The 20,449-nt window shown below is 45.2% G+C and overlaps 1 protein-coding gene across 1 annotated transcript in view; it reads left to right on the forward strand.

Moving 5' to 3' along the window:
* The window catches only part of LOC123764046 (protein Star), a 77,501-nt gene that overhangs the window by 20,327 nt on the left and 36,725 nt on the right, over positions 1-20,449 (forward strand). The window contains exon 2 of the mRNA XM_045751532.2: positions 17,916-18,025. Coding sequence (XP_045607488.1) covers positions 17,916-18,025 — 110 coding nt within the window. The remainder of the gene's footprint in view (positions 1-17,915; positions 18,026-20,449) is intronic.

Here is a 20,449-nt window from a genome sequence, read left to right on the forward strand (position 1 = left end):
AAGTGAGTACATACATACAAGATGTGTGGGTGCTCCAGTGGATAAGGTGGAGCTCCTCCAGTGCTCCACCTAAGCAATAGGAAGCAGAGAGTTACAGTGAGGGGTGAGACCTCAGACTGGCGTGAAGTCACCAGTGGAATCCCACAGGGCTCTGTACTCGGCCCTATCCTGTTTCTGATATACGTAAATGATCTCCCGGAGGGTATAGACTCATTCCTCTCAATGTTTGCTGACGACGCCAAAATTATGAGAAGGATTAAGACAGAGGAGGAGAGCTTGAGGCTTCAAGAAGACCTGGACAAGCTGAGGGAATGGTCAAACAAATGGTTGTTAGAGTTTAACCCAAGCAAATGCAATGTAATGAAGATAGGTGTAGGGAGAAGGAGAACAGATACACTCTATCATTTGGGAGATGAAATTACTTCAAGAGTCAGAGAGAGAAAGACTTAGGGGTTGATATCACGCCAGACCTGTCCCCTGAAGCACATATCAAGAGGATAACATCAGCGGCATACGCCAGGTTGGCTAACATAAGAACGGCCTTTAGAAACTTGTGTAAGGAATCATTCAGAACTTAGTATACCACATATGTCAGACCAATCCTGGAGTATGCGGCTCCAGCATGGAGTCCATATTTAGTCAAGGATAAGACTAAACTGGAAAATGTTCAAAGGTTTGCCACCAGATTAGTACCCGAACAGAGGGGTATGAGCTACGAGGAGAGACTACGGGAATTAAAACTCACGTCACTGGGAGACAGAAGAGTTAGAGGGGACATGATCACCACATACAAGATTCTCAGAGGAATTGATAGGGTAGATAAAGACAGACTATTTAACACAAGGGGCACACGCACTAGGGGACACAGGTGGAAACTGAGTGCCCAAATGAGACGTTAGAAAGAATTTTTTCAGTGTCAGAGTAGTAGACAAATGGAATGCATTAGGAAGTGATGTGGTGGAGGCTGACTCCATACACAGCTTCAAGTATAGATATGATAGAGCCCAGTAGGCTCAGGAACCTGTACACCTGTTGATTGACAGTTGAGAGGCGGGACCAAAGAGCCAGTGCTCAACTCACGCAAGCACAACTAGGTGAGTACACACATATACATGCACGCATGTGCATACACGCAAACACACCTAAATTATGAAATTATGACACTTTCAGGTCAAAGCAGAGATCGCAACAACGATTTCAACATTGATAAACCGAATATATTATATAACCGTGGCCGAGGGCCGGAGGAGGAGGACACCAGCGGCCCAACCCGGCTACACGCGGCATGGAAGGTCTTGCCTTCACCTTGTACACAAACTGTATATACTTGGTGATGTGTGTGTGTGTGTGTGTGTGTGTGTGTGTGTGTGTGTGTGTGTGTGTGTGTGTGTGTGTGTGTGTGTGTGTGTGTGTGTGTGTGTGTGTGTGTGTGTGTGTGCGTGTGTGTGTGTGTGTGTGTGTGTGTGTGTGTGTGAAACCTAACTCCAGTGACAAATATTAGTAGGATAACGTCAGCAGCATACTCTATACTAGCAAAAGTCAGAACGTCATTTAGGAACCTAAATAAGGAAGAATTTAGATCCCTGTACACCACCTTCCACCTTATGCCCACAACCTTCGGCTTTTCAAGACGCTAGTGCTCTCTAGAGTGGAATACTGTTGCACAATCACGACAGTATTACGCGAACAATGGTACGCGAACAAGGGTACGCGAACAATGGTACGCGAACAAGGGGACACTGGTGGAAACTGAATACCCAAATGAGTCACAGGATTAGAAAGAACTTTTTCAGTGTCAGAGTAGTTAACAAATGGAATGCATTAGGCAGTGATGTGATGGAGGCTGACTCCATACACAGTTTCAAATGTAGATATGACAGAGCCCAGTAGGCTCAGGAATCTGTACACCTGTTGATTGACAGTTGAGAGGCGGGACCAAAGAGCCAGAGCTCAACCCCCGCAAGCACAAATAGGTGAGTACACACTCAGGAAGCAGCCCGTAACAGCTGTCTAATTCCCAGGTACCTATTTACTGCTAGGTAACATGGGCATCAGAAAGAAACTCTAGCCATTTGTTTCCACCATCGCCGGGGGATCGATCTCCGGGCCATAGGATTACGAGTCCCAAGCGCTGTCCACTCAGCCTCCAGTGAACGGGTGTGTGAGGTGCATGAGGATGTGTAAGGATTGTGTGTGGTAGGGGGGGGGGGTGAATGTGACGGGCCGGAGGTGGGATAGGATGTGGTGTAGCGGTGTAGGAATGTGTGAGGGAGAAGTGGCAGTGAGATATTGTTTGTGGGGTGCGAGGTGTGGTGTGTATGTGTGTGCACGCGTGTGCATGCGGGTATGTATTTGTGTGTGTGTGTTATGCCTGGCAGCGAGGCAGAGCGCGGGCTGCGTGGCAGCAGTCACAAAATGTTGCCTCCGCTACCATTGAACAATTAATATACCAACAAATGCTTAGTACAGCCGGGCTGACTCTTAAAGCAACTCTGAAATCCCTTTCCTCGTCTTCGAGACACTAACTAAATAAGGAAAACAAAAGACAAGGAAGATCTGTTGCCCATTCTTCACAACCAGTGTTGCCATTACTTGGTTTACATTGCTTAGTTTATATACATAAATGTTTATTATGGACGCCATATACCCTTCCCGTGGGCGGGGGCAGGCAGCTCAGCACATAGTACCTTCACCACCTGCACGCCACTCATTTTTCCGCCACGCAAATTCAGAAATTTGCGTTTGTTGTGAACTTCTTACACGCAGTTTCCATGTTATTATCATGCATCAGGCACGCCCCCCCCCCCCTCCGAGGTGGGCGGTTTCCGCAGTCACATCTCCACCTGCAGCACTTCCTTCCTAGTTGTGTTTACCTCCACCTGCAGCACTTCCTTCCTAGTTGTACTTACCTCCACCTGCAGCACTTCCTTCCTAGTTGTACTTACCTCCACCTGCAGTTATTCCTTTTGTTATAATTGCCGTCTAAAATACTGTCGTTTCCGCTGCAAGAGTCATTCGGCTCCACCCTGCACATGTACCAGTTGGACAAGAGAACATTTTAGAATACATGGACGAAGTGCAAATTGCACCATTTTACAGTAGTTTCTGTTTCAGTAAATTCGAAGCCTAACTGAATTTCCCCCCTCCCCCCCTACCCCGCCTCAAATATGGCCCCTTTGTCAGGGAGCTGGACGCGGAATCCCACCAAGGGACACATGTCACTGTGCCACGTTCACGTCAGACGTTGTGAAGAGCGGTTACGTCAGTCGAGCTCTGAGGTTTCGCCAGATGGGCAAGTATGTTGTCAAGTTGAGTTCACTGCGTGAGGATAATAGACCGCTTCCTTCCCTTGAAGTGTCTTGCAGCCTAGTTGGCGATGCGGCGGATGTGTGTAAAGACTTGAGTTGAGTGGGATACCTATGGAGGGGTATATATATATACCCCATAGTCTGCTGCAGTGACCAAGACCACAAGTGCTCAGAAGAGCAGTGGAGTGTGTGTGAGATTTCCTCAAGTTGACAGTGCAGTCCCGACATGTGATGGTCAGCAAGAACAGTGACCAGTAGCATTTTGTCAGCGCCAGCGTGTAGGCGGAGAGTGACATTATAGTAGTGAGTCAACAAGTATGACCAGTGATTATGTGCACAGGAGCTCAAGTGAACGCCTTGACAGGAATGATCAGAAGTTCATCACTCCGGCTGTTATCAGCTGTTCGCTAAGTAACAACTCCCCCCCCCCTCTTACCCTTTAAAGTCAGGTGTTTCCTAAATGAAACAATTGGAATTGATGCATATAATTATCAATGTTAGGATGTACTGGGACGCATAAATTATGAATTTCAACGCTTTATTATTAATTGTAGAGATTTATTCAGTAAAGTACTAAATATTTGCCAGAGTTGCAGGTATACCGCAAAGGGGATACCTGCTTGATAGGGTTCTGGGAGTTCTACTCCCCAAGCCCTACTTGTGAGAGCTTAGTCCAATAGGCTTGGAGCAGCCCGCAGACCCAATAAAGTAAACTTTGATTTAACTGAACTAAGGGTGATTAATTTAATGTATATTTTGTGGCAGATGAGGCTACTCTTGCTGGTGGTATATATATAATTAATTTATTAGTAAATGTCATTGTCATTTTAAGATGTGTTTGCAAATCCCTACAATTTCATTGCTACAAGTACGGGCGGTGGTAAACCCAGGCGCTACTGAGTACTAAGGGAAGTTAAACCCAGTGACACTGCGGGGAAATTTCGAAATATAAATTGGAGAGAGAGAGAGAGAGAGAGAGAGAGAGAGAGAGAGAGAGAGAGAGAGAGAGAGAGAGAGAGAGAGAGAGAGAGAGAGAGAGAGAGAGAGAGAGAGAGAGAGAGAGAGAGAGAGAGAGAGAGAGAGAGAGAGAGAGAGAGAGAGAGAGAGAGAGACTAAGCTGGAGGTAAGAGAAGAGGTGGCTGTCGTGTCAACATTTGGTTGCTGGCTAAGCATGTGGGTGTTCAGGACGTGGACTAAAGGTACACCAGTGCATGGTGTTGACTATGCTGCCAGTGATAGCTTCAGCCAGAGGCGACCAGCAAGAATAACACAGGGTATCCTTGCTTCTCTGAATTTGTTTATCTGCTACTTGGAGAGCAGACATTGATCTGAGGGTCTGTTTCTTGGTACTTGAGTGAGGAGGTGTTTTCATTCAGCCCCAATGAGTAAAGGCTGACGGCGTAACACAGTGAGAGGGTTAACATGGGTTTACACGCCCGTTACATCCTCCTCATTTCACTTTGCCTCCCTCTGGGGATATTTGGTGGTTCTGGCAGTTCTCGGAGGAACTGCTAGTCCCTGAGGTCAATGGGTGACTCGGAAAGACTCGTACGCGACCTCTGCAAAAACACGGAGGTTGTAGTTCATAAAGAGGTACCGTAACACTTCCTAGTTGTGCTTACCTCCACCTGCAGCACTTCCTTCCTAGTTGTACTTACCTCCACCTGCAGCACTTCCTTTCTAGTTGTACTTACCTCCACCTGCAGCACTTCCTTCCAAGTTGTACTTACCTCCACCTGCAGCACTTCCTTCCTAGTTGTACTTACCTTCACCTGCAACACTTCCTTCCTAGTTGTACTTACCTTTACCTGCAGCACTTCCTAATAATACTTAACACCACCTGCAGCACTTCCTAGTAATACTTAACACCACCTGCCGGGGTGTTGACTGTTTTGAACAGTTTCCAGGGTGTTGATTCTTCTTTTCTGAGAGAGAGTGAGAAGGACGGGACTGCGTAGTCTATGCTGGGCCGGGTTGTGTGAGTGTAACATGTCGTGATAATGTTGTGTATGGCGCCAGTCGTTGTGTCCAAACATCACGACCAGTAAGTTTAGTCTGCAGCTTGTTCTTTCCTTCATATATCTTATCCGAAGAGGGGGGATGGGGGTGTAATCGGTGGTGCCCGGGGTAGTCTGTCTGTTCCCCAACACCCTCATTTCTCTCTACATAGCTTCCCCTCCCACCCCCTTTACCCCTCTTCCCCCTTTCCCGCCCTGTCTTCTCCCCTTCACCTCAGCTACCCCTCGGGTATCTTCATATCTCTTTCCACCCTTTTTCCAATCTTTGCTCCCCCATGAACCCATCGACCCCTTCCCCTTAGTCACCTCCTTCTTCCCCAACCTCACCCCCACCCCCCTCCCCCTCGCTGCTCCCTTATCTCTCGCACTGCATACAACTGAACCTCTTACAAATTATAACCCGTCCTCTTACAAACAACGTCGCGTTTCGCTCATATGCGCTACGGCTAAAAATTGCCGTACTAGAAAATGGAAAAAAATTAAAATGAAATAGACCGAAAATGAAATGGAGCCAAAACAGCAAGTTTTAGTTCCTCAGGTAGGTTAGAAGGGCAGCAAGTTCTCCTAAATTTTCAAAACGTCAAGAAAACTGTTAATTTAATGTGTCATTTCTTAACCTAACAGACTAAGCCAGAGGATACAAAACAGAAAACGGGGCAGCTAGTACGTCACTTTCGCGAGCCGATTCCATTTTCTAGTACGGCAATTTTTAGCCTTAGTGCGCACTTTAATGCATTCACTAGAACACTATATTGATGAATGTGAAACCGTAAAGGACTTTAGACCTCCTGGCCTCTTGTACCACCAACTGTGTAACTATTTTATTGACTCAGGTGTTCTGGACGATATCCTAACAATTTATCCAAAATTTGGTTGTCCATTTTAAAGAATGAAGAACAATTTTTATGTATATTACTTCTAAGCTGCATCACTTATGAACCCATCCCTGCCCTTGTGTGGCAGTGCACAGTAGAAAGTTGTTTTCACATATCCATACATTAAAACATTGATTGTAACCATGATATATATGTGCTCCAGCCTACAGTTTAGACCTATTGTCTTATGACCCTCTGTCCTGCGTGACAGTTAATACCAGCATTATCCTCACTTTAATAAGACTATCAAAATCCTCACATTAGGCAAAATTTTAATTAATTTTGTCAATAAAGATGTTAATAATAATAAGTGCGCACACGAGGGAAAAGCCACGTTATTTGTACGAGTTGTTCACCGCTCTCAGAAAATATATTATGATCTTGGCTAAAACCTCCATGGGAATCACAATATATTTCTCATCTGACTCTGATCATTTCTTGCGCATGTCTGTACTTGCAAATATTTCTTAAAGCACTTAACTTTGGTCTACCCAGACCAGCTTATGTCTGTCCCATGCCCCAGACCATTCCTTCCATGCTAATTTGGGTGAGGCTGGCCCCGAGCAACTTTGGACAGACAGACATTCTCTCTTCCAGGTATAATTTTATTGTCGAAGGATCAACTCTTCTCGATCCATATTCCTAGGTATTTGTATAGTCTGCGACCCGTTGTGCATTTGTCGCTTTGTTATTTGTCATTTGTGAGGTGTATTTGTCGGTCAGATCTTCCATAACACAAGATCAGATTTTTCAATTGATATTTTAAACTCTAAATCGAGACAACTGTGCCCTGTTCTGTAGAGCCTCTTGGGCTTCTTCACATGCATCATCTCCACTTCCTATGAGGACTCGGTTATCGTCGCTTTTCCTTCAAGAAGTTGAACAGAGTTGGACAGAGAACGTCTCCTTGCGGTGTATTATTTTCTGAAGTCTTGTGTAGGGAACGTGTCCTTTTAATGGTACTCTGATTTGTTGATCAATGAGGAAATATCCACCGAGCTGAGTTACTTGCCCCTGACCGCCCCTTTGTAGCCGACGAATGTAGGATGGTACGAGGCTTTGCTGACTTTGAACCTTTCCAAGTCTGGGAGGACCAGACGTTCAGCATTTTAGTGTTCAAGGATGTTGGCAAGGCACTTGGAAGTTCCTCCACCTTCCTTGCAGAGCTACTCACTTAGTTGTACTTACCAGTATCATGGGGCCTCGTAGCCTGGTGGATAGCGTGCAGGACTCGTAATTCTGTGGCGCGGGTTCGATTCCCGCACGAGGCAGAAACAAATGGGCAAAGTTTCTTTCACCCTGAATGCCCCTGTTACCTAGCAGTAAATAGGTACCTGGGAGTTAGTCAGCTGTCACGGGCTGCTTCCTGGGGGTGGAGGCCTGGTCGAGGACCGGGCCGCTGGGACACTAAAAAAAGCCCTGAAATCATCTCAAGATAACCACCACCGGCAGTACCACTCTCCTGGTAGTACTTACCACCACCGGCAGTACCACTCTCCTGGTTGTACTTACCACCACCGGCAGTACCACTCTCCTGGTTGTACTTACCACCACCGGCAGTACCACTCTCCTGGTTGTACTTACCACCACCGGCAGTACCACTCTCCTGGTTGTACTTACCACCACCGGCAGTACTACTCTCCTGGTTGTACTTACCACCACCGGCAGTACCACTCTCCTGGTTGTACTTACCACCACCGGCAGTACCACTCTCCTGGTTGTACTTACCACCACCGGCAGTACCACTCTCCTGGTTGTACTTACCACCACCGGCAGTACTACTCTCCTGGTTGTACTTACCACCACCGGCAGTACCACTCTCCTGGTTGTACTTACCACCACCGGCAGTACCACTCTCCTGGTTGTACTTACCACCACCGGCAGTACCACTCTCCTGGTTGTACTTACCACCACCGGCAGTACTACTCTCCTGGTTGTACTTACCACCACCGGCAGTACCACTCTCCTGGTTGTACTTACCACCACCGGCAGTACTACTCTCCTGGTTGTACTTACCACCACCGGCAGTACCACTCTCCTGGTTGTACTTACCACCACCGGCAGTACCACTCTCCTGGTTGTACTTACCACCACCGGCAGTACTACTCTCCTGGTTGTACTTACCACCACCGGCAGTACTACTCTCCTGGTTGTACTTACCACCACCGGCAGTACCACTCTCCTGGTTGTACTTACCACCACCGGCAGTACCACTCTCCTGGTTGTACTTACCACCACCGGCAGTACTACTCTCCTGGTTGTACTTACCACCACCGGCAGTACTACTCTCCTGGTTGTACTTACCACCACCGGCAGTACCACTCTCCTGGTAGTACTTACCACCACCGGCAGTACCACTCTCCTGGTTGTACTTACCACCACCGGCAGTACTACTCTCCTGGTTGTACTTACCACCACCGGCAGTACCACTCTCCTGGTTGTACTTACCACCACCGGCAGTACTACTCTCCTGGTTGTACTTACCACCACCGGCAGTACCACTCTCCTGGTTGTACTTACCACCACCGGCAGTACTACTCTCCTGGTTGTACTTACCACCACCGGCAGTACCACTCTCCTGGTTGTACTTACCACCACCGGCAGTACCACTCTCCTGGTTGTACTTACCACCACCGGCAGTACCACTCTCCTGGTTGTACTTACCTGCATATATCTGGGGAATACACTGAGTGACGGGCGTGTTCGCGCTCTTTAAGAAATAATTCCTATGTGGTGACATCTGTGTGCTAGAGACCAAACATCGACCGGTGACGTTATGAAGTGTAACAGTTAGATAATAACAAATATTGTGACTGTGAGTGAACATTGTGTCAAATAATCAATAACCTCCCAGGTGGATACTATACGTGCCACGAGAGGACAATAGTCCTCTGCGAGGTCACCACAGTCAAGAGATATCATCAAGGTGATATGATAGTGCTAGTGAAGCGTACAGCAAACAATGATGTCTAAACATGTAACAGTCAAATTATAATCCTGTGATAGGGTAGTAAATAAGCTAGTGAGAGCTATAGTGAGATTAGGAAGGTGACTACGGCGTCTGGCTGCGACGTCCAGTCTACCACCACAGGTTATCTTGAGATGATTTCGGGGCTTTAGTGTCCCCGCGGCCCGGTCCTCGACCAGGCCTCCACCCCCAGGAAGCAGCCCGTGACAGCTGACTAACTCCCAGGTACCTATTTACTGCTAGGTAACATGGGCATTCAGGGTGAAAGAAACTTTGCCCATTTGTTTCTGCCTCGTGCGGGAATCGAACCCGCGCCACAGAATTACGAGTCCTGCGCGCTATCCACCAGGCTACGAGGCCCCAGATCTCATGGAATCTAACACTGGTCTAATCAGGTCTAACACTGTTGATACAAGATACTGCATAGGATCTGAGGGCCACTAACGCACTAGTGGCCTTGGCGAGGACAGGAAGCCGGTGGCTTGCAAAAGGTCTTCCCTCCCTCCCATTTGTCCTGTGAATTTTTTCAAGCTGGATTTGAAAGTTCAGCAGAGTTTTGGCGTTTACGGCTTCGGCGGGTAGTCGTTTCCGTGGGTTATGGCCCTGTGGGTGAAGAAGCATCACGTGTTCTCGCTCCTACATTGTGGCTCAATGTTGAGCTACAAACGTTACTTCTTGTCTGCGTTACAATTGACATTTTGAAGAATTTGTCTGGATCAACATCCTCCAAACTGTTCAGTATTTTGAACGTTTCCATGAGATCAGTCTTATCATGTCTGGTTTACAGTGTTGTTAGCCCTATGGTCCTCAACCTGTCCTGGTATGAGAGATAACTTAGGTCTGGGATGATTTTTGTTGCCCGGTGTTGCACCTTCTCCAGAGCAGCTGTCTTTCTCAAGATGAGAGCCCCATGCCTAGATCCTTGTCCTTCTTCAGGTAAGGGTTCCATGCCGGAGATGCATATTCAAGAGTGGGTCACACCTTTGATTTATATAGGGGCCAGAAAGCTCCTTTGTGCAAGATTGTGAAGGATATGGTGATGTTGGTCAGTATGTTATATGCAGCTGCTGTTGTTACTCATGAGGACTTCTGGCACCAGGTTTGGGGTTATGTCCATTCCAGGTGTTTTTCCTTTCATGATTGAAGAATTTGTCTTCCCTTCATCCTATACTGCTGTACTGGTCTTTGCACTCTCTGTTCCAATCCTCATAACTCTGCATTTGGGTGAGTTAAACTCTAGCAGCCATTTTTTTCAGATCACTAATGGAGTGTGTCTAAATCCGCTTGAGTTTCACAACATTGCACTTCTGCCTTACAATGTGGCCACCCTGCACTTCCTGCCATGCCTCCTGGACTCTCCGGGTCACCATGAGTTACTTCCCTCTGCACACTTGGATGCCTCTTATATTTTCCCAAGTTTAAATTGCTAGTATCTCTCTTGACTGCATTCTACAGCATACAGTTTGAGGTAGTTTAAACATTCCCAATAATGTTGAATGGTTTATTGAATGGATTCAGTTCAGCAGTTTCTCCATTTTTTAATGGGGCTGATATTGGTACAATAATATTCCACATACCCTACATAGCACTAGTATCTTGCTAGTGATAGATAGGGAGAGAGAGAGAGAGAGAGAGAGAGAGAGAGAGAGAGAGAGAGAGAGAGAGAGAGAGAGAGAGAGAGAGAGAGAGAGAGAGAGAGAGAGAGAGAGAGAGAGAGAGAGAGAGAGAGAGAGAGAGAGAGAGAGAGAGGGGGGGAGGAAGGGGGGGGGGTGAAGCAGGCAGGAGGAGCGAGGGAAATCAATACCCAGCAGCAGCAGCAGCAGCAGGAGCCGACTGGAACCAACCCCTCAATAGAGGCCTCCTGTACACCACTTCCTACACCTGCCACACTGGTCTCCACACCTGCCTCACTGGTCTCCACACCTGCCACACTGGTCTCCACACCTGTTACACTGGTCTCCACACCTGCTACACTAGCCTCCACACCTGCTCCCTAGTCTCCACACCCGCCACACTAGTCTCCACACCCGCCACACTAGTCCCCACACCTGCTACACTAGTCTCCACATCTGCTACACTAGTCTCCACACCTGCTACACTAGTCTCCACACCTGCTACACTAACCTCCACACCTGCTACACTAGTCTCCACACCCGCCACACTAGTCTCCACATCTGCTACACTAGTCTCCACACCTGCTACACTGGCCTCCACACCTGCTACACTAGTCTCCACACCTGCTACACTAGTCTCCACACCTGCTACACTAGTCTCCACATCTGCTACACTAGTCTCCACACCTTCTACACCACTCATCACACCAACAACAATCAACACACCTGCCACACCACTCACCGCATAACCTTAATCGCTGACCACACCTGCTACACACTCACCACATGTGAGACTCCCTAATTTTCCTGTACACATCTTACCCCAGAGTGGGTGCCAGATGTGATAGTGGTAATAGAGGAGACGAGAGCCAAGCGCTGAGGTCCAACTGCTTGGTCCTCCAATCACTGGGTCGTTAACTCAATTGAATCACCACTCTAGAGGGCAACAAATGGATTTTCACATCAAATTTAGTATTTAGTGTTTGAAGGTGTGGGGTTGATCCCAGAGAGCCCAAACCTGTGGTGTTTGAAGGTGTGGGTTTGATCCCAGAGAGCCCAAACCTGTGGTGTTTGAAGGTGTGGGGTTGATCCCAGAGAGCCCAAACCTGTGGTGTTTGAAGGTGTGGGCTTGATCCCAGAGAGCCCAAACCTGTAGTGTTTGAAGGTGTGGGTTTGATCCCAGAGAGCCCAAACCTGTGGTGTTTGAAGGTGTGGGCTTGATCCCAGAGAGCCCAAACCTGTGGTGTTTGAAGGTGTGGGTTTGATCCCAGAGAGCCCAAACCTGTAGTGTTTGAAGGTGTGGGCTCGATCCCAGAACCCAAACCTGTTCAGTTCAAGACTCCAGAAGTAGCTGTAGCAGAGCAAAATAACGGCTCAAAACCCATCAAATGTTCTTGACGAAAATATATTTTTGCTACAACAACAATTTATTCAACAAACTTACTTCCTGATACACGACAATAACAACGTTACGTTAATTCCTGAGTGCCACTCCAACAGGTAATCAGTACCAGCTGCAGCAGGACACGGTCCCACCACTCTGGTAGTCACCAGACCTAGTCTCCAGCCGCCCCTTGCATGGGCAGAACGAACAAAGTGAACTAACTGAACACTAATGAACACTCGGACTCAGCTGCACTCAACCCTTGCAGTGGCAATCAACAATGACGGAAATACAACATTAACAATATAGACAACTTCTCACAAAGAGAAAGCTCTTGTCACTTGGGCAATCTTCAATCCAGCAATTAATTATTACGTTAACACTTGTCACTCAGTGTTAAGCAAGCTCTCCCGGGGCAACTAAGGCGCCCTCTTCCTCTCCATATATGAACTAAAGCAATCTGGCATTGGACACTGCGGCCTAGACCAATCAGAGAAGTTTATCCGGGCGGCAAGATGCCGTGACGTCATAACTATGTCACGGGAGAGGCCTATAGTGTTTACATATCAGCTGAGGCCTCCTGGCCTCTTCCTGATCGCAGACTCGAAACTTCCCTGGAATTAACATCTGATTTTGGATGTTAACTCCTTGGAGTTAACTAATTGTTCTACATACTTCTCCCTGCTGTAATTAAGAAACGGTTAGGCACACAACGGCCCTCGTGAGACCAACAGCTTTGTGTTGACATGAGCTCTCCACTGATACCTAACAAGACATAGCTGAGTCTTCATAAACAAACCTCGACCTTGTGCTCACACTATACACTCGGGAGAGGTCATGGTGCACTCACTTTACACACTTTAACACACCTGGCAAAATCTACCCTCTCACACCACACCTGCTGCACTCCTACCACAACTGCTACACACTCACCACACCTGCTACACAGTCACCACACCTGCTGCACACTCACCACACCTACTACACACTTACCACACCTGCTACATAGAATCCATAATATTAGACGAGTTATCCGTAATACCTCAGAGCAAGTCGTTATCAACACCTGTCATGACACTACACCCATTGAACACCTGTCAACAGGTGTCAAGAGCTCTGAACACACCAACACATGAGCAAACATATCATCATTACACCTCTCGCGGTCATTAACACATCCTTCAGGAATATATATATTTAATTTTAAGACGTAACCTGAAGCCCCCCCCAACACACACATATATACATATATATATATATATATATATATATATATATATATATATATATATATATATATATATATATATATATATATATATATATAAAGGAAGTGATAGCCGAGGCTATCACTTCCTTTTGACGGCCGTGATGGTCAAGTGGATTAAGGCGCCCTGTAGTTACCAGTTGCGTTGCTCCTGGGAGTATGGGTTCGAGTCACTTCTGGGGTGTGAGTTTTCATTCATATATATATATATATATATATATATATATATATATATATATATATATATATATACCATACTGGCCTCCGAAGGCTTGATAGAACTCTTGAGTATGTTATGTTGTGGGCTCGTGAAGGGGATGTTGATCGCCACCGTGGGTTGCCAATGGCTAGTCTGAGGGCTCTAATAAACAAAATTGTATGGAAATGTGACAAGAGGGAAATTAATTTGCATTAATTATTCCAGCCCATAAAGGAAATAAAACAAAAGTCACCTACTGACTTATTGATATTTAGGTAAGTTAGTCTTTGACTCACAACACTCTTGACCATGTTCAAGTTGTGGCGGGAAACATGCTTCGTTTACTTTCAGCCTCTATTGTAAACAATCATTAAATCAAACTAACCAAAACACCTTACTTAACCTTACATAGACCTATCTATACCTCACTAAACTCATGGTAAATAATAATATTTTTTTATATTCGAGATGAAGCCGTTTATAGACTACATCTAAGAGAGAATGTTTATCTGTCTGTTCGTGTGTCCGTGGTTGGAGGCTAGACATATGGGGTTAGCCTAACTCAACTTTGCAGGTTGTAAGGTACGGGATTGGAAGCCGTACCTTGGAGTATAACTAACAAACCCTGTTCTTACTCTCTAATAAATAATGAGTGACTAGTGTAATGGTACGATCATTTAGGTGTTGCAGACAGTCCACACGCTCCCTACCATCCAGTCCGTGGAGGTGAGATGTTCGGTGCCGAGTCCATAGACTTTGAACACATCTTCATCATGGCATAAATTCGTATTTTACTTATAATTTGGGCTGGAGGATGGTTTGAACTATTCCATCTATCAACATACTACTATGCACAGGAGATATATTTACGTCTCATTCAAACTAAGTCAGCAGACAAGTAGATGTTACTACTGATAGGCTTAGACCCAGCTACAAGTACCTCTGGGAGTTTGCACAATCTGCTGGAGTAGACCTGACCAAATGTAAACTTTGTTCCAGAAATTGTTCACATATAATTCACAAAATATTAATAAATTCACACACCGCTATGCAACTGAGAGTGAAAAATATTTTTTTTTTAGAAACAGCTCTATAAATATCTTTGTGAAATGTCCAAATGTTAATCCGGAAGTTAGTTTAGTTCATTTATTATGCACCCCATACCCATCTTGTGGGCGGTAGTGGAAAGGGTTACAGAGGCACATAATGGGCTCAGGGACTGAACCCCACAACTCATTTAGCTAAGCAAGTTACAATCTTGGTGAGCTAGTTACAAATTCAATGCACATGATTTGCTAACAGGAATTTTAGCCAAATATCCCCAGTTTGCTAACTGTAGGTAGTAACTAAGTGATTGTAACCTATCCACCGCTGCCCACTGGATGGGGGGCGGTGTGCAGGACAAACATATCAATTGTGACACTAGCTCTCCACATATGTCAGTTGCTTAATTTAGAACCTGTACTTGTGGTCGATCTCGAACCCATTGTTGATGTGACGACTTATACTGAATTTTGTAACTAGCTCATCAAGATTGTAACTTGCTTAGCTAAATGAATTGTGGGGTTCAGTCCCTGAGCCCATTATGTGCCTCTGTAACCCTTTCCACTACCGCCCACAAGATGGGTATGGGGTGCATAATAGAAGAAGTAAACTAAAAAAAAACATCGTTACATCAACAATGGGCTCGAGACCGACCACAAGTACAGTTTCTAAATTAGGCAACTGACATGTGGAGAGCTAGTGTCACAATTGACATGTTTATCTTGCACACGGCACCCCCCCCCCCCATCCAGTGGGCAGCGGTGGATAGGTCACAAGATTGTCACTTGCTTAGCTAAACGAACTGTTAAGTTCACTTCCTGAACCGATTATGTGCCTCTGTAATCCTTTCCACTACCGCCCACGGGATGGATATGAGGTGCATAATAAAACCGATGACATGATGACATAATTAAAGAACTACAAGAGAGTCAGAAAGTTTTGATGAAACAGTTTATGGACTTTCATACACGGAAATTATACACTCAGGGAAAACACTCTGAATGCGGACAGAGAGAAGATAGTGACGTATAAGATCTGGTGATAACAGCAGAAGCTTTGGATAGAAACAAAAACTAAAAAAAACAACAGCAGCTTTTGATAAGATACCACATGAAAGATTAGCAAGGAAATTACAGGCACATGGAACAAATGGGAAAATACTGGAATAGATAAAACAATGGTTCAAACAAAGAAAGCAAAGGGTCATGCTAAATGAGAATGAATCTGACTGGAAAATGTGGTAAGTGGGGTGCCTCAGGGATCCAATTTGGGGCCAACTCTTTTTGTCATATACATCAATGACATAGATGAGAATATTACAAACCACATCGTCAGATTTGCAGATGGTACTAAGATTTATGGTAAAGTGGGAAGTGAAATTTATATTGAGGCCTTACAAAGAGATCTACATGAACTCTACAAATGGTCAGAAGACTGGCAAATGTTTTTTTAATGTTGATAAATGCAAGACATTGCATGTGGGGCATAACAATCCACGTCACAACTACCAAATTAACAGCACTACCTTACAACAGATTGATGACGCAAAGGACCTTGGAGTCAGAATCCATCATTCACTGAAATTTAGACAACAAATGGGTTCGGCAGTAAAAAAGCTAACCAAACCCTAGGAATAATTAAGTGTACCTTTACCTTTAAGGAAAAGAATTAAGTTAGTCACTCAATTGTATAAGTCTCTGGTGCGCCTCCACCTGGATTATTGCATCCAGACTGGAGACCTCATCTTCAGAAAGACATAGCTGCTGTAGAGAAGGTGCAACACCAGGCAACAAAAGTCATTCCAGAGCTAAGTCATGTCTTGTACCAGGCACGGTTGAGGGCCACAGGGCTATCAACACTGCATTAAGACATGACAGGGCGGATCTCATTAAAATTTTTAAATACTAAACAATTTGGAGGATGTTGATCCAGACAATTCCTTCAAAAGGTCAGATGTAACACGAACGAGGAGCAATGGTTTCAAGGTCAACAAACGACAATGTAGGACCGAGAACAGGAGAGTCCACGGATGGATCCTGTGGAACCGCCTTCCCATCGAATCCGCAAATACCAAAACTCTCTTGGGTTTTAAAATACAACTGGGAAAGATCATTAGGGCAAATGGGGGGACCTTCGACACGCCGCCGACTTCCTGTCCCCGTCGAGGCCAGTAGTATTAGTGGCTCTCAGGTAACTCCGGTAAATATTCCGGTATTGGTCTAAAAAGTCGTGTAAAGTGCGTTTAAAAAAATGCTGATTTAGATTTATAAACAATATTCTAATGTTTGTTAGCATCCCATATGCTGCTGATGTTACCCTGTTTATGTGCCTCTGGTGTTAGTGTTGGAATTATATCCGCTCCCAAATCATTCTCTCTCTTTCCGATTTCTGTTGTTGCCTTTCCCTTATGGAGTGGATACTTTCTGGTCTCATTTCTCGGTTTCCCATATTTATTATTTTAATTCTAGTAATTCTAGTAACATTTGTTTGCCCACTCATGGAGTTTGTGAAAGGCTTCCTGTAACTTGCTGTAATCCTCGTCTATTTTTGTGTTCCTCGTCAGCTTTGCATCATCTGCAAATATTGACATGTTTGGACTCACTTCCTCAGGTGTGTCGCTCACATTAATTAGGAACATTAGCAGTCTCAAGACCGACCTTGTGGGACCCCACTTGTTATATTCCTCTAACTCAAAACCTTATCTCTAACTGTGACTCTTGCGTTTCTGTCCTTCAGATACTCCTTTATCCAATTTAGTGTTTTTCCATTTATCCCAGCTTGCTTCTCCGTCTTGAACATCAGCCTTTCAAAATGGACAGTGTCAAATGCTTTTTGATAATATAGGAAAATAGTCTTCACAGCCTTCTTTTTCCTGTCTTATTTTAGTAACTTTGTCATAGAACTCAGTCAAATTTGTCAGGCACAATTAACTTTTCCTTTCTAAATCCATACTGTCTTTTGCTAACAAAGTTGATCCTCTCCAGGTGCTCCATCATTCTCAAGCTGATATACCTTCTCCAGCACTTTACACAGAATGCTTGTTAGTGATACTGGTTTGCAATTCAGGGCGTTCTGTCTGCCCGCTTTAATGAAAATTCAGACTACGTTTTCCTTTTTCCAGAATTCTGGGAAATTTCCTGTCTTGAGTTTTGTATTACAAATTAAAGAAAACTTTTGCCAAAGTGTTTCTGCACCCTCCATCAGCAGTGTCATCACTATACCCTCTTGTCTCTTCACAGGGCGAGTGTTGTAAGCGGGCGTGTGGCGGTACAGATGCTGGTAGCAGTGGTGGTGGCCGTGCTCATCACTACCCTCTGTCTCTTCACCTTCGACATCGCTCCCAATTTTAGTAAGCACAACGTTTGGCTTTAATAATGCCCCCATTGTTTAACTTACTCTCTCCTTGGTTTTTATTTTAAGTTTAGAATCTGTTTTTATGCTATTTGTTTATTTCGGTTATTGAAAAGTGGTTGTGAAAACACTCACCATATCCGTGGAGAAAGAATTTCACCACAGAAGTTTATACTAAACTCACCAATGTGGGAATGTGTATGAATGGTCACTCTGAATGCCCAGTCAGATATAAGAATACTGTTAAATTCATGTAAACACAGAGCCCTTACTCATTGTTCTGACTGGCATAACATACACAATGACCTGGACAGAAGTCTTCAAGTATTGATAAACAACGGGTACACGAACAGAGAAGTCAACACCACATCAGAAGATATTTAGAAAAATGGTATACCGGAGAACAACAACCACAACAGCCAACACCCCTCCCATAAAACTCTATTACAAATCCACTATGAGCTCACAATACAAAACTGAAGAAAGAACATTTAAAAATATAATTTTAAATGAAGCGAAACCAAAGATTGGAATTCATTATTTACTACAAAACAAAAAGGACTGCTGATTTAATACTAGAGAACAGCCCAGTAAACAATACAACTCTCTCCAACAAGCAAACGTGGTATACCAATTTACACGCCCCAGTGCAGGATGTCACCTTCGATCTTATATTGGCATGTCCACCACAAAGCTTTCGAGAAGACTGACCTGCCGTTTACAAGCTGGTGCCCCCAGAAACCATATGCAAAGTGTACATAACACAACACTCACTAGGAATATGCTAGTAGAAAATACAGCAATCCTGGAATCCACCACTGGCCAGAGAAGACTGCAAATCCTGGAATCCACCACTAGCAGAGAAGACCGCAAATCCTAGAAGCTTTACTCATAAGAGAAAACAACAACTAAATATGCAGAGTAACGACTTTGATACCTTGCCTATGCTCAGATCTAGATCTCACCAAACATCACCGGATAGCGACATTTCTACTGAGTTCCCCCTGCCCACTGCCTTACCCAATGTTTGATTGGCCGCCTTTTCCCAATATTCTCCTATTCCTTACCTTATGTTTGATTACCTCTATTTTCCTTCGACCCTTCACCTCACTCCACACAACTTTACCTCTTCCACATGTGTATTTAAGACAAAATTGCACCTTCTTTGCTTTACGGGCTCTTCATGCCCGTGCCACCTCTTGTGTGTGGCTTAATCTTTGTCACTCAATCAATCTTCTGTGCACCTGCATCCATTGAAGCCTGAGTAACTTCACAAGACATCCATCGCCACTGCGACCCGTTGAGGAGTTTTTAACAACGACAATGCTCCACAAACACCTAAAAGTCAGGACTCACCCTATGGACGGCCATAGGGACGCTTTCACCAAAAGCGATGTCTTGAAGATCCTAAAAGGTCCCCGGCATTACACCCATCGACCTTGGTCAAGATGGGGAGAATATTGTGCTCGATTTCTCGTGTGTGGAGGATCATGAAAAACTCCAAAAATTTGATCGCACTTTGCAAAGTGTACCACCTCTTTCCTCTCTTCCTGCGTCAGATCATCGCCGATCGAACAGTCTTTTTTCTGATCAGGGGAAGGAAGACACCAACAGTATGGGGGCGTAAATTTTATTAGTACAGGATAAATAATTCTGCAGAGTAAAACAGGCTTCTAAGTAGGTCTTAACAAATGTATAACATAGCCGTGGCTAACTCAAAGTACACGAAACAACTTAAATTGTACACCCGTAGTAAAATAAAAGTAATCTTGTAGCCTAGTAACAAACTCTGCAGAAACCGAATGGCCTATTGTCTAGAATTAGCAGTGAGGCGAATGTAACAAATCTAACTCTAAGTATAACAGTCAGGACACCATAAGTGAACAACATAACATAATGGAAACCCTATTTGGAAATAATCAGGCGGCAGAAAATTACATAGAGACTGGGAAAGCCTGATATGAATTTGGAGAAGAAAATAACCCCAGGCCAGAGGCCGAGCCACCAAAGAATAAGGAGAAAAATTTCCTGACTTAAGTTAGGGCTTACTAGTAGAATGGCTGTAAAGTCAAAGTAGTAGCTGCGGACAGCGGAACACTTGGGGACGGGCGCTGCACCCCCCCCCCCCACCCATCCCCAGTGAAACGGGAGGAAAGACGTGAAGAACAACGACTGACGTAGTCAGAACCAGGAAAACTGGCAGCCAGCATAAAGGGGGGAGGAGGGTGGGCGCTTCGTGAATCGCGGCCGTGTCGAGAATGGAGTGAGGGGAAGACCTCCCTTCCCGCGCTATTTATGCCACCCAGACTGTCCGCACCGCGCCTTGCGGAACGCGGTGCGCAATTGTCTCTTCCTTCCCCATCAGAAACTCCACCGCCTTTCGTTTCCAAAAGGCAGTGGCCATATCAGGGGGACCAGCTGC

This window comes from Procambarus clarkii, chromosome 23 (assembly GCF_040958095.1).
Source record: "Procambarus clarkii isolate CNS0578487 chromosome 23, FALCON_Pclarkii_2.0, whole genome shotgun sequence".
In the NCBI taxonomy this organism is placed as follows: domain Eukaryota; kingdom Metazoa; phylum Arthropoda; class Malacostraca; order Decapoda; family Cambaridae; genus Procambarus; species Procambarus clarkii.